General features: G+C 42.1%; 1 protein-coding gene and 3 long non-coding RNA genes across 4 annotated transcripts; all 4 read right to left on the reverse strand.

The window, feature by feature from the left end:
• Positions 1-3874: 3874 nt before the first annotated feature.
• Positions 3875-4832, reverse strand: LOC133903533 (uncharacterized). The gene is made up of 2 exons (XM_062344947.1): positions 4678-4832; positions 3875-4425 (listed from the first exon to the last, which is right to left on the reverse strand). Exons 1-2 carry the CDS (start codon positions 4760-4762, stop codon positions 4247-4249), a joined length of 264 nt encoding a protein of 87 aa, XP_062200931.1. The 5' UTR covers positions 4763-4832; the 3' UTR covers positions 3875-4246.
• A 2173-nt stretch (positions 4833-7005) lies between these two features.
• Positions 7006-8161, reverse strand: LOC133903003 (uncharacterized). The gene is made up of 2 exons (XR_009907184.1): positions 7815-8161; positions 7006-7562 (listed from the first exon to the last, which is right to left on the reverse strand). It is a non-coding gene; the product is annotated as an uncharacterized LOC133903003 (long non-coding RNA).
• Positions 8162-9948: 1787 nt separating this feature from the next.
• LOC133903777 (uncharacterized) lies at positions 9949-10927 on the reverse strand. Its single transcript, XR_009907339.1, has 2 exons — positions 10730-10927; positions 9949-10477 (listed from the first exon to the last, which is right to left on the reverse strand). It is a non-coding gene; the product is annotated as an uncharacterized LOC133903777 (long non-coding RNA).
• Positions 10928-13179: 2252 nt separating this feature from the next.
• LOC133903776 (uncharacterized) lies at positions 13180-14414 on the reverse strand. Its single transcript, XR_009907338.1, has 2 exons — positions 14201-14414; positions 13180-13712 (listed from the first exon to the last, which is right to left on the reverse strand). It is a non-coding gene; the product is annotated as an uncharacterized LOC133903776 (long non-coding RNA).
• Between the last annotated feature and the right edge of the window lie 476 nt (positions 14415-14890).

Below are 14890 nucleotides of genomic sequence, written 5' to 3' on the forward strand. Positions count from 1 at the left end.
TTTAGATATCCAAATAATCGTTTTAAATTTCAAATGATTATTTGGGCATCTAAATGACTTCAAATGAAAAACTTTTCAACTACAAATTTGTAGATCTCGTCGAGAGCTACAATTTTTATATAAACTTTATACTCATCCGACTTCATATGAAAAAATTATAAATTTTTAAAAATAAATTATCACTCATTTCTACATACGGTTACTTACGTGAAATGCAGGTAGAAATGACCATATTATCACAGACGGTTCCTTAAAGGAACCGCCTGTAGAAATAGGTGATAGTTTATCTCAAAAATTCATAACTTTTTCATACACAGTCGGATGAGGAAAAAATTTATATAAAAATTGTAGCCCTCGATGAGATCTACAACTTTGTGGTTGAAAAGTTTTTTTATTTAAAGTCATTTAGATGCCCAAATAATTATTTGAAGTTTCGGATTGTAGATATCAAAAGAATTATATATGCTCATATGTTTAGTAGTTGTTCTCTAGTATGATGGTGGGAAGGGTTCGCGCGACCCGACAGGTTTCGAGTTCGAGTGCCAAAAACCGCGTAGCGCGTGTATTTCGTGTGAAAAAACGTGTGACTTGTGATGTCGCGACCGCGTGGGATTCCTAGTCGGTAAAAAAAAATTGCTTTTTTTCGATTAAAAAAATATCGATTGAGGGATCGATTTCCACATATGGTCCGCTTAAGGAACCGACTGTAAAAACCTATTTCACAGACGGTTCCTTAAGTGAACCGTCTGTGGTAATAAATTTTCATAGGCGGTCACTTTTGCGCCTGTGAAAATCATTCATTTCTACAGACCTTCGATCACAGACAGGTGCACTAAACACCTGTGAAAACGAGTTACCACCCGGGTCTAAAAATAATTTTTTAGTAGTGTCGGCAAGCCACGGCGTGACGCAGGGAGGCGTCCTTGCGGCGACCGGGGGTGTTCGTTATCCCAAATACCGACCACCCATGGCTCCCTGGCGGACGGAGTGGTGAGTCTGCGCTCGGAGGTCGTCGTCCTCGGGCTCGGACGCTCCATGGCGGAGGCTCATTGTCCCAGGCCGGCCAGGCGGATCGCGACTTCGCGAGTGGAAAGCGTGTCTCCGCAGCGGAGGGAGCTCGATGGCGAGCCCCGCCTGCCGAGGACGCTGACGGCTGACAACCTCGTTGTCGCTTCCGTCAAGAACAGCTCGCCCTGGTCTGTTCACGCGTCCTTGGGGCGGGAGGATGTCCGGCGGCGAGCAGCTTCGGGAGATGCACGGGGCCGGCGGCTCCTGCTTCGCCGCCGTATTCGTCCTCCCCGGCGCGACCTGTCTCATGGCGCGAGCTTCCCATTGACATGTCCATCTTCTGATCAACAGCATGCCATGACAACTAAAGCTCAACTCTGCTCGCTCGTTTTTTTTTTTCATTACAAATATGCAACATAAATGTGCAACATATATTTACTAAAATGTTTCATTACAACTAAACTCAACATGTTTCATTACAAATATGCAACATAGCTCCATAGAACAACATAAATTCACTAAAATGACATTAAAAATATGCAATATATGTCCATAGAGCAACATAAGTTCACTAAAATAACATTACACATAAGAAGATAATAAAATGATGCCTAACGCTTTTTCTTCTCATCCCATGTCCTCTTAAGCCATGCAAGCCTAAGCCTTCCACGTGATGTCTTCAAAGTAATGAAAACATCACGACATTCTTTTTTCATAAGAAGTTGTGTGACATAGAAATGCTAATCGCTCCCTTCTTCAACCCCATCCTTCTCCACTAAGACCAACATCTCTACAATCTCCTGTCTCACAGGATCAATAGATATTTAAGATGTAGATGTCATGGAATTTTGACTCTTCTTTTCATACAAGTCTAAAATACGGTACAGACATGAAGTATTGTTATTTTTTATTTCTCCTCTTTGGTGGCGTGAGACTAGGTGAATAAACCATTGATCTCTTCTTCCCAACCTTGCCAGCCACAAATGTAACATCATAACCTAATCCTTTACACCCTGAGCTAATGTCTTCTTATTTGACACTAACATAGGGTGTTGGAGCTGTTACCCTAGCATGTTCATTTGTAACACTATGCGTATAAAAAATCAGTCTCATTTTATCCTTATGACCAAGTGGAGCGAACCGAATTTTTTCGTATAAGGACATTTTTGCAAACATAGGAGCAAGCAGACCACATAAGTATAACATGAATAATTTAAAAATCGATGAACTAATGGAAAGTACATAAGAGCAAGCATATCTCTATTTCTGAATCCCACCACTCATTGGAAGCATCAATGGTACCCGTGACAGGATGTCTTTCTAGACCTGAGGCATGTTGGAGCAATGATTTCCATATACCGTACTCCTTTAGTGTCTCCCACCTATTTTTAAATTGCTTGCGCGCATAATTTCTACCTGTGCGTTCATTGAACTTCCTTACCAAATTGGAATACCCAACGTTGTTCAAATATTGAGTTGGTCTGTTGTTTCCTAGAACTTCCTCACCACATATGTCAAGATAAATTGTATGAGTAACGGGATCCCAAGTTGCTTTGTCGGCTTTCCCTGTGTCTATCTATGATCACGTACAACATTAGAATTTAAAGACCATGAAAAATATCATAAAAATCACCATGGTTGGTTACACTGTTGCATGATGGCAGAAAGTGCACAAACATCTTTGCTGAAAGAAATTGTTTTTATAAAACACTGAAGTAAACACACATCATCGAAAATTATCTCTATAACTCTCTACAGAAGTGATCTATAGCCTGCAGCTCAAGCATATATGCTTGTTTTAATGTGTTCCTGCTAGCTAGTAAGTACTCCTGCATATAGATACAACTGCAGGCATCTAACCATTGTACTCCTTATTATCAACACCTACTTTTTCTTAATTTGTGTAATCAGAACCTTTCCATCAGTAATATGGTACAATGCAAGCACTAGTACTGCATGCTCGTAATTTCCTGCCCAAGTTTTGACAGGCCGCAGGTGCTTCACTTGTTTCCGGGTCCTGATAGCGGCTGCCTGCAGTACGTGGTTGTGTCTCTTAGAGTGTGTTTGGTTGAAGGTCCTAATGTGTCTAAGCCAAAATTTGATCTAGCTCATCTATTTTGGTTTCCATTTGGTTGGAGGGCAAAATTTGGTTCTACCCAGACAAATTTAGCGGTGGTCATCTACAGTAAACAATAACTAGTGAATGGATGCATTAAATGCATTGCTTTTTGGATTATCAAGTTTCTAATGACAATATTTATTAAATTGTACATCCAATTACAAATCGGTTTGAAACATTGTACTCCTTGTAATTAATCTACAAATTAAGACCCATGTTACATATGTTTTGATGCTAAAAAAAGATGTGATATATAGGACCCATATATCATGCTCATGGCTTAGACAAAAATTTGGCATAGCTACAATCCAAATATCATATAATACCTCAATTTTGACATTATACTAACTTTGGCTTGGCCACAAACCAAATACAACATTTTAAGTTAAATTTTGACACTACCCAACTTTGATCGTGGAAAAAATTTGGTCATGCTTTATAGGGTCTACAACCAAACACGCCCTTACCACCGGGCCATACTCTGGAGTCTAGACTAGGTCCAGTAAAATCCACTGGAATCATAAGCAAGAGATAAATTAAGTTGAGCTTGCTTGTATCATATTACCCATTCATAGCCATTGCGTTTTCGGTGTTCATATATTGTCACTTGTAGCAGCCACGTAGGGCTTGTTTGAAAGTGTACTAATCCACATGGATTTTTGCAAAAGATCCAGTTTGTTTCCTGCAGGAATCAGAAAAATATTCACATCCCGGAGAGGCCGAAATTTGAAAGAAGCATCGATCATATACTACTTCATGGTACGATTCATTTGATTCATGAAATAAGAACCATGTTACAGGACCACGAAAATGTCTTGAACTTAACACTTATCGTATCTTGCATGCCTTGGAACATCCCTGGATTTAGCTAGGCACATACATATACATATATGATACTATATGCGCAGCAGAAGACGCCATGCCATTCAGCTAGCTAGGCTTTTATTCCCCATCTCATTAGCACCCATGTACTTACTATACGTACGTAGGATGAGCTGCATGCATGCCTTATTCTACACCGAGAATATAGTCTCAGAAGCACACGCTCTGCACCACCACGTTATCCAGACTAGCCGAGTCTGGGTATGGGAATTCGTTGGACCAGCAAGACTAGCTAGCTCAGGGCGCTCCAGGAGGTGGGTTGCTACATCCGGGGACACTTGCGCATATCCTGCCACTACCATGGCCACTGACACTGCGACTGCCGTCGTCTGGCTGGCCACGAGGCACAGAAGGCGTCCTGCCTGGCATCGTCGGTCCAGTTCCAGTTCCAATACTTGCCTGCCCCAGCGCTCTCCCTGCATGCATGCAGTTGCAGTGCACCACCAACAGTTAGTTAATTAAAACCAGCTCATATATGTATCCCCATCCCCATAAGGCTAATTTGCTCATGCGTGTCATGCGTGCAATGCAATCAAGTGCGAAGAAGATTGTCCATGTGCATTACTTAGATTTTAGCCTCTGGAAAAGCTTTTCGTAATGTTTTAATCATATCTCATAGTGGAAATGAATAGACCGCGTCGATTAGAGTGAGTATAAGAGATGCCTACCTGCCTCTGCAGGGACAGAGGGCATGGCAAAGACGATGAGGAAGGCCATCAGGAACACCATGCACAGGGGCAGCTGCTTCCCCATCTTTTCTCTTCCTAATCGATCCACTCACTCGACCATCTTCTTCTCTCGATCGACTCTGCTCTGCGGGGTGAGGCCCAGCCTTTATATAGAGGAGCCGAACCGGAACTGAGCCTTCTCCTCCACGGGCGTCATCTGTGGACCCCGAGTCAACAGCACGAGTCTTCGTTGATGTGAATTGCGACAACCTCTTGGATCTTCCAAGCCAAATTGACAGGCGCTCCTCTTCTTTCCTAGTGAGGGAGACCGGTGCTCGTCATCTTCCTATCGCTCCATCTTGAAGTCTTGACGAGTTTCAGTAAAAATCTACTGCTATATTTTTTTTATTTTTGATCTTTCAGGCCAAATTGGCAAGAGCTTCGCTTCGTTCCAAGTTAGAGATACCGATGTTTTTGTCATCATTCCTATCGCTCTATCTTGAAGGCTTGACGAGCTGCAGTAAAAATCTACTAATACATTTTTTATTTTTTATATCGGTGCCTCCTAAAATTGCACGATTTTATAGAAGTCTAAGAGGTGCAGGACGAATCCGTCGGCTCGACTCGAATCTAGAGTCTTGCCACCTTTGTGTCTGCAATCTACTGCTACATTCACCATAGAATATATCATGACCATGGTTTCAGGGTTAAACACAAGGGTTTCCTTCGTCTTCACTAACTAATTTCAGGTGTTTTTACGGTTTATCTGGTGACTGCCAAACACATTCTCTCTTCTTGCTCGTATGCAAAACGGCAGCTGGTATCTATGGTGAACAACGAGAGATTTTTCAGGCCAGAATCATTCTGCCATTCAGGACTCATAAATTGACTACTAATCACAGAAATCACAGCAAGTGAAAAACGTGTGGTAGAGAAGGCGCAAGTTTTACAAAATCTGATAGGTACAGGAGGACCCACAGGGGTACATATATACATCAGACTCTCAGTCTTATTACTCAAAAAAATCAGTTACACAGCAAGGAAAACTTCTGCCTGCAAGCTACTGCATCTGCACAGCTAAGTGAATGTTAGTCGGAATTTAGTTCAAGACATCAGCACAGTCAAGGGGATTGAGTTTGATCTTGAAATTTTGCTCTGGTGCGAAACTTGTCATTGTCATCCCCAAGTAGGTAGCTGGTAATTTTGAGGAGTCAACTAAATTTCAAGAAATTTCTGAACTTTCAGGAGGCATTTTCACAGGATATGCACCGAAAACGGGGGACAGATGGAAGTGACAAAAAGATGTCTCATCAGCTCAAGCAGAAATAACATCCTTTCTTGTGACATCTCAACAGCTCAAGCAGAAAGATAGTACGTCTGGAGAGGCGTGATCTAATTATCAACAGATGGTGTGTGCAGTACAACGACAAAGTCACTAAAGCCAAGTTTTGACATGATGTAGGTGCTTCACTTGTTTCCAGGTCATGATAGCAGCTGCCTGCCATACGTGGTTGTGTCTCTTAGAGCGTGTTTGGTTGAAGGTCCTAATGTACTTAAGCCAAAATTTAATCTAGCTCATCTATTTTGGTTTCCATTTGGTTGGAGGGCAAAATTTGGTTCTACCCAGACAAATTTAGCGGTTGTCATCTACAGTAAACAATAACTAGTGAATGGATGCATTAAATGCATTGCTTTTTGGATTATCAAGTTTCTAATGACAATATTTATTAAATTGTACATCCAATTACAAATCGGTTTGAAACATTGTACTCCTTGTAATTAATCTACAAATTAAGACCCATGTTAGATATGTTTTGATGCTAAAAAAAGATGTGATATATAGGACCCATATATCATGCTCATGGCTTAGACAAAAATTTGGCATAGCTACAATCCAAATATCATATAATACCTCAATTTTGATATTATACTAACTTTGGCTTGGCCACAAACCAAATACAATATTTTAAGTTAAATTTTGACACTACCCAACTTTGATCGTGAAAAAAATTTGGTCATGCTTTATGGGGTCTATAGCCAAACACGCCCTTACCACCGGGCCATACTCTGGAGTCTAGACTAGGTCCAGTAAAATCCACTGGAATCAAAGCAAGAGATAAAGTTGAGCTTGCTCGTATCATATTACCCATTCATAGCCATTGCGTTTTCGGTGTTCATATATTGTCACTTGTAGCCACGTAGGGCTTGTTTGAACTGCGTGTACTATTCCACATGGATTTTTGCAAAAGATCCAGTTTGTTTCCTGCAGGAATCAGAAAAATATTCACATCTCGGAGAGGCCGGAATTTGAAAGAAGCATCGATCATATACTACTTCATGGTACGATTCATTTGATTCATGAAATAAGAACCATGTTACAGGACCACGAAAATGTCTTGAACTTAGCACTTATGGTATCTTGCCTCGATCGCCAGACTACACTTAACATCCCTGAATTTAGCTAGGCACATACATAAACATATATGATACTATATGCGCAGCAAAAGACGCCATGCCATTCAGCTAGCTAGGCTTTTATTCCCCATCTCATTAGCACCCATGTACTTACTATACGTACGTAGGATGAGCTGCATGCATGCCTTATTCTACACTGAGAATATAGTCTCAGAAGCACACGCTCTGCTCCACCACGTTATCCAGACTAGCCGAGTCTGGGTATGGGAATTCGTTGGACCAGCAAGACTAGCTAGCTCAGGACGCTCCAGGAGGTCGGTTGCTACATTCGGGGACACTTGAGCATGCAGGGCTAATGCCAGGGACCCTGATACTGCCGTCGTCTGGCTGACCACGAGGCACAGAAGGCGTCATGCCTGGTATCTTCGATCCAGATCCAGTTCCAATACTCGCCTGCCCCAGCGCTCTCCCTGCATGCATGCAGTTGCAGTGCACCACCAACAGTTAGTTAATTAAAACCAGCTCATATATGTATCCCCATCCCCATAAGGCTAATTTGCTCATGCGTGTCATGCGTGCAATGCAATCAAGTGCGAAGAAGATTGTCCATGTGCATTACTTAGATTTTAGCCTATGGAAAAGCTTTTCGTAATGTTTTAATCATATCTCATAGTGGAAATGAATAGACCGTGTCGATTAGAGGGAGTATAAGAGATGCCTACCTGCCTCTGCAGGGACAGAGGGCATGGCAAAGACGATGAGGAAGGCCATCAGGAACACCATGCACAGGGGCAGCTCCTTCCCCATCTTTTCTCTTCCTAATCGATCCACTCACTCGACCTTCTTCTTCTCTCGATCGACTCTGCTCTGCGGGGTGAGGCCCAACCTTTATATAGAGGAGCCGAACCGGAACCGAACCTTCTCCTCCACAGGCGTCATGTGTGGACCCCGAGTCAACAGCACGAGTCTTCGTTGCTGTGAATTGCGACAGCCTCTTGGATCTTCCAAGCCAAATTGACAGGCGCTCCTCTTCTTTCCAAGTGAGGGAGACCGGTGCTCGTCATCTTCCTATCGCTCCATCTTGAAGGCTTGACGAGCTGCAGTAAAATTCTACTGCTATATATATATTTTTTTTGGATCTTTCAGATCAAATTGGTAGACGCTTCGCTTCATTCCAAGTCAGGGAGACCGATGCTGTTGTCATCATTCATATCGCTCCATCTTGAAGGCTTGACGAGCTACAGTAAAAATCTACTGCTATCTTTTTTATTTTTTTTATTTTTGGATCTTCCAAGCCAAATTGGCAAGTGCTTTGCTTGGTTCTAAGTTAGGGAGACCGATGCTTTTATCGTCATTCCTATCGCTCCATCTTGAAGGCTTGACGAGCTGCAATAAAAATCTACTGCTACGGGTTTTTTTTTATCTTCCTGGCCAAATTAGCAAGCGCTTCGCTTCGTTCCAAGTCAGGGAGACCGATGCTATTGTCATCATTCCTATTGCTCCATCTTGAAGGCTTGACGAGCTACAGTAAAAATCTACTGCTATATTTTTCATTTTTCATTGTTTATTTTTGGATCTTATAGGCTAAATTGGCAGTCGCTTCGCTTTGTTCCAAGTCAGGGAGACCGATGCTATTGTCATCATTCTTATTGCTCCATCTTGAAGGCTTGATGAGCTACAGTAAAAATCTACTGCTACATTTTTTTTTATTTTTAGATCTTTCAGGCCAAATTGGTAGGCGCTTTGCTTCGTTCCAAGTCAGGGAGATCGATGTTGTTGTCGTCATTCCTATTGCTCCATCTTGAAGGCTTGATGAGCTGCAGTAAAAATCTACTGCTATATTTTTATTTTTTTTAGATCTTCCAGGCTAAATAGGCAGGCGCTTTGCTTCATTCCAAGTCAGGGAGATATATGTTGTTGTCGTCATTCCTATCGCTCCATCTTGAAGGCTTGACGAGCTGCAGTAAAAATCTACTGCTACATTTTTATTTTTGATTTTCTAGGTCAAATTGGAAGGCGCTTTGCTTTGTTCCAAGTCAGGGAGTCCGATAATGTTGTCGTTATTACTATCGCTCCATCTTGGAGGCTTGACAAGCTGAAGTAAAATCTACTGCTGCATTTTTTTTGAATCTTTCAGGCTTAATTAGCACGCGATTCGCTTCATTCCAAGTCAGGGAGACCAATGTTGTTGTCGTTGTTCGTTGTTCCTATCGCTTTATCTTGGAGGCTGGATGAGCTACAGTAAAAATCTACTAGTACGATTTTTTTATTTTTTTTACCAGTGCCTCCTCAAATTGCACGAATTTATAGAAGTCTAAGAGGTGCAGGACGGGAGAATCGAACCCTGTTGGCTCGACTCCAATCTAGAGTCTTGCCACCACACTTCGTGTGTGTCTACAATCTACTGCTATAATCCAAATATCATATAATACCTCGATTTTGACATTATACTAACTTTGGCTTGGCCACAAACCAAATACAGTATTTTAAGTTAAATTTTGACACCACCCAACTTTGATCGTGGAAAAAATTTGGCCATGCTTTATGGGTTCTACAACCAAACATGCACTTACCACCGGGCCATACTCTGGAGTCTAGACTATCTCCAGTAAAATCCACTGGAATTATAAGCAAGAGATAAATTAAGTTGAGCTTGCTTGTATCATATTACCCATTCATAGCCATTGCGTTTTCGGTGTTCATATATTGTCACTTGTAGCAGCCACGTAGGGCTTGTTTGAAATACGTGTACTATTCCACGTGGATTTTTGCAAAAGATCCAGTTTGTTTCCTGCAGGAATCAGAAAAATATTCACATCCCGGAGAGGCCGGAATTTGAAAGAAGCATCGATCATATACTACTTCATGGTACGATTCATTTGATTCAGGAAATAAGAACCATGTTACAGGACCACGAAAATGTCTTGAACTTAACACTTATCGTATCTTGCCTCGGAACATCCCTGGATTTAGCTAGGCACATATATACATATACATGATACTATATGCGCAGCAGAAGACGCCATGCCATTCAGCTAGCTAGGCTTTTATTCCCCATCTCATTAGCACCCATGTACTTACTATACGTACGTAGGATGAGCTGCATGCATGCCTTATTCTACACCGAGAATATAGTCTCAGATGCACACGCTCTGCTCCACCACGTTATCCAGACTAGCCGAGTCTGGGTATGGGAATTCGTTGAACCAGCAAGACTAGCTAGCTCAGGGCGCTCCAGGAGGTCGGTTGCTACATTCGGGGACACTTGCGCATCCAATGATACTGCCACTGCCGTCGTCTGGCTGGCCACCAGGCACAGAAGGCGTCCTACCTGGCATCTTCGGTCCAGCTCCAGTTCCAATATTCCCCGGCGCCAGCGCTACCCCTGCTTGCATGCAGTTGCAGTGCACCACCGACAGTTAGTTAATTAAAACCAGCTCATATATGTATCCCCATCCCCATAAGGCTAATTTCCTCATGCGTGTCATGCGTGCAATGCAATCAAGTGCGAAGAAGATTGTTCGTGTGCATTACTTAGATTTTAGCCTCTGGAAAAGTTTTTCGTAATGTTTTAATCATATCTCATAGTGGAAATGAATAGACCACGGGGATTAGAGGGAGTATAAGAGATGCCTACCTGCCTCTGCAGCGACAGAGGGCATGGCAAAGACGATGAGGAAGGCCATCAGGAACACCATGCACAGGGGCAGCTGCTTCCCCATCTTTTCTCTTCCTAATCGATCCACTCACTCGACTTTCTTCTTCTCTCGATTGACTCTGCTCTACAGGGTGAGGCCCAGCCTTTATATAGAGGAGCCGAACCGGAACCGAGCCTTCTCCTCCACGGGCGTCATGTGTGGACCCCGAGTCAACAGCACGAGTCTTTGTTGATGTGAATTGCGACAACCTGTTGGATCTTCCAAGCCAAATTGACAGGCGCTCCTCTTCTTTCCAAGTGAGGGAGACTGGTGCTCGTCATCTTCCTATCGCTCCATCTTAAGGCTTGACGAGTTGCAGTAAAATTCTACTGCTATATTTTTTTTATATTTTTGGATCTTTCAAACTAAATTGGTAGACGTTTGGCTTTTCCAAAGTCAGGGAGACCGATGCTGTTGTCGTCATTCATATCGCTCCATCTTGAAGGCTTGACGAGCTACAATAAAAATCTACTGCTATATTTTTTTATTTTTGATCTTTCAGGCCAAATTGGCAAGAGCTTCGCTTCGTTCCAAGTTAGAGATACCGATGTTTTTGTCGTCATTCCTATCGCTCTATCTTGAAGGCTTGACGAGCTGCAGTAAAAATCTACTAATATATTTTTTATTTTTTATATCGGTGCCTCCTCAAATTGCACGATTTTATAGAAGTCAAGAGGTGCAGGACGAATCCGTCAGCTCGACTCGAATCTAGAGTCTTGCCACCACGCTCCGTTTGTGTCTGCAATCTACTGCTACATTCACCATAGAATATATCATGACCATGGTTTCAGGGTTAAACACAAGGGTTTCCTTCGTCTTCACTAACTAATTTCAGGTGTTTTTACGGTTTATCTGGTGACTGCCAAACACATTCTCTCTTCTTGCTCGAATGCAAAACGGCAGCTGGTATCTATGGTGAACACGAGAGATTTTTCAGGCCAGAATCATTCTGCCATTCAGGACTCGTAAATGGACTAATCACAGAAATCAGGGCAAGTGAAAAACGTGTGGTAGAGAAGGCGCAAGTTTTACGAAATCTGAGAGGTACAGGAGGAGGACCCACAGGGGTACATATACACATCAGACTCTCATAGTCTTATTACTCAAAAAATCGATTACACAGCAAGGAAAACTTCTGCCTGCAAGCTAAGTGAATGTTAGTCGGAATTTAGTTCAAGACATCAGCACAGTCAAGGGGATTGAGTTTGATCTTGAAATTTTGCTCTGGTGTGAAACTTGTCATTGTCACCCCCAAGTAGGTAGCTGGTAATTTTGAGGAATCAACTAAATTTCAAGGAATTTCTGAACTTTCAGGAGGCATTTTCACATGATATGCACCGAAAACGGGGGACAGATGGAAGTGACAAAAAGATATCTCATTAGCTCAAGCAGAAATAACATCCTTTCTTGTGACATCTCAACAGCTCAAGCAGAAAGATAGTACGTGTGGAGAGGCGTGGTCTAATTATCAACAGATGGTGTGTGCAGTACAACGACAAAGTCACTAAAGTCAAGTTTTGACATGATGTAGGTGCTTCACTTGTTTCCAGGTCATGATAGCGGCTGCCTGCCATACGTGGTTGTGTCTCTTAGAGTGTGTTTGGTTGAAGGTCCTAATGTGTCTAAGCCAAAATTTAATCTAGTTTTCATTTGGTTGGAGGGCAAAATTTAGTTCTACTCAGATAAATTTAGCGGGGGTCATCTACAGTAAACAATAACTAGTGAATGGATGCATTAAATGCCTTGCTTTTTGGATTATCAACTTTCTAATGACAATATTTATTAAATTGTACATCCAATTACAAATCGGTTTGAAACATTGTACTCCTTGTAATTAATCTACAAATTAAGACCCATGTTAGATATGTTTTGATGCTAAAAAAAGATGTGATATATAGGACCCATATATCATGCTCATGGCTTAGACAAAAATTTGGCATAGCTACAATCCAAATATCATATAATGCCTCAATTTTGATATTATACTAACTTTGGCTTGGCCACAAACCAAATATAATATTTTAAGTTAAATTTTGACACTACCCAACTTTGATCGTGAAAAAAATTTGGTCACACTTTATGGGGTCTACAGCCAAACACGCCCTTACCACCGGGCCATACTCTGGAGTCTAGACTAGGTCCAGTAAAATCCACTGGAATCAAAGCAAGAGATAAATTATGTTGAGCTTGCTTGTATCATATTACCCATTCATAGCCATTGCGTTTTCGGTGTTCATATATTGTCACTTGTAGCAGCCACGTAGGGCTTGTTTGAAATGCGTGTACTATTCCACATTGATTTTTGCAAAAGATACAGTTTGTTTGCTGCAGGAATCAGAAAAATATTCACATCCCGGAGAGGCCGAAATTTGAAAGAAGCATGATCATATACTACTTCATGGTACCATTCATTTGATTCATGAAATAAGAACCATGTTACAGGACCACGAAAATGTCTTGAACTTAACACTTATCGTATCTTGCATGCCTCGGAACATCCCTGGATTTAGCTAGGCACATATATACATATACATGACACTATATGCGCAGCAGAAGACGCCATGACATTCAGCTAGCTAGACTTTTATTCCCCATCTCATTAGCACCCATGTACTTACTATACGTACGTAGGATGAGCTGCATGCATGCCTTATTCTACACCGAGAATATAGTCTCAGATGCACACGCTCTGCACCACCACATTATCCAGACTAGCCGAGTTTGGGTATGGGAATTCGTTGGACCAGCAAGACTAGCTAGCTCAGGGCGCTCCAGGAGGTGGGTTGCTACATCCGGAGAAATTTGTGCAAAAAGTGCCACTGCCACTGCCGTCGTTTGGCTGGCCACCAGGCACAGAAGGCGTCCTGCCTGGCATCGTTGGTCCAGCTCCAGTTCCAATACTCGCCTGCCCCAGCCCTCTCCCTGCATGCATGCAGTTGCAGTGCACCACCAACAGTTAGTTAATTAAAACCAACTCATATATGTATCCCCATCCCCATAAGGCTAATTTGCTCATGCATGTCATGCATGCAATGCAATCAAGTGCGAAGAAGATTGTCCATGTGCATTACTTAGATTTTTTTTTTGATAGGAGAAATATCTCTGCTTCTATTGAAAACAAAATAACAGAGTACAAATATCATACAACAAACCATCCGAAAGAGAAATAAAAGGCACAAAAGCCAAGATAAAAAAAGTAGAAATAATGACCAACAACCCATATACCGCCCATATCACAGATCAATTACATCAGAAAGCATCATCGAAGATGTCTGAAGATTGTTGCAGCACGCCATGAAGGCATTACTTAGATTTTAGCCTCTGGAAAAGCTTTTCGTAATGTTTTGATCATATCTCATAGTAAAAATGAATAGACCGCGTCGATTAGAGGGAGTATAAGAGATGCCTACCTGCCTCTGCAGGGACAAAGGGCATGGCAAAGACGATGAGGAAGGCCATCAGGAAAACCATGCACAGGGGCAGCTGCTTCCCCATCTTTTCTCTTCCTAATCGATCCACTCACTCGACCTTCTTCTTCTCTCGATCGACTCTGCTCTGCGGGGTGAGGCCCAGCCTTTATATAGAGGAGCCGAACCAGAACTGAGCCTTCTCCTCCACGGGCGTCATGTGTGGACCCCGAGTCAACAGCACGAGTCTTCGTTGATGTGAATTGCGACAACCTCTTGGATCTTCCAAGCCAAATTGACAGGCGCTCCTCTTCTTTCCAAGTGAGGGAGACCGGTGCTCGTCATCTTCCTATCGCTCCATCTTAAGGCTTGATGAGTTGCAGTAAAATTCTACTGCTATATTTTTTTTTTGATCTTTCAAACCAAATTGGCAGACTCTTGGCTTTTCCAAGTCAGGGAGACCGATGCTGTTGTCGTCATTCATATCGCTCCATCTTGAAGGCTTGACAAGCTACAATAAAAATCTACTGCTATATTTTTTTATTTTTGATCTTTCAGGCCAAATTGGCAAGAGCCTCGCTTCGTTCCAAGTTAGGAAGACCGATGTTTTTGTTGTCATTCATATCGCTCCATCTTGAAGGCTTGACGAGCTGCAGTAAAAATCTATTGCTATATATATATATATATTTTTTT

The sequence above is a fragment of the Phragmites australis genome, chromosome 21, assembly GCF_958298935.1.
Source record: "Phragmites australis chromosome 21, lpPhrAust1.1, whole genome shotgun sequence".
NCBI classification, from domain to species: Eukaryota; Viridiplantae; Streptophyta; class Magnoliopsida; order Poales; family Poaceae; genus Phragmites; species Phragmites australis.

Bases quoted from the DNA above. Each gene is read 5' to 3' on its own strand.
- LOC133903533 (XM_062344947.1), bottom strand. From the start codon at position 4,762: ATGGGGAAGCAGCTGCCCCTGTGCATGGTGTTCCTGATGGCCTTCCTC. The intron at 4,426-4,677 runs GTAGGCATCTCT...GCATGCATGCAG, and splicing joins CTCTGTCCCTGCAGAGGCAG to GGAGAGCGCTGGGGCAGGCA.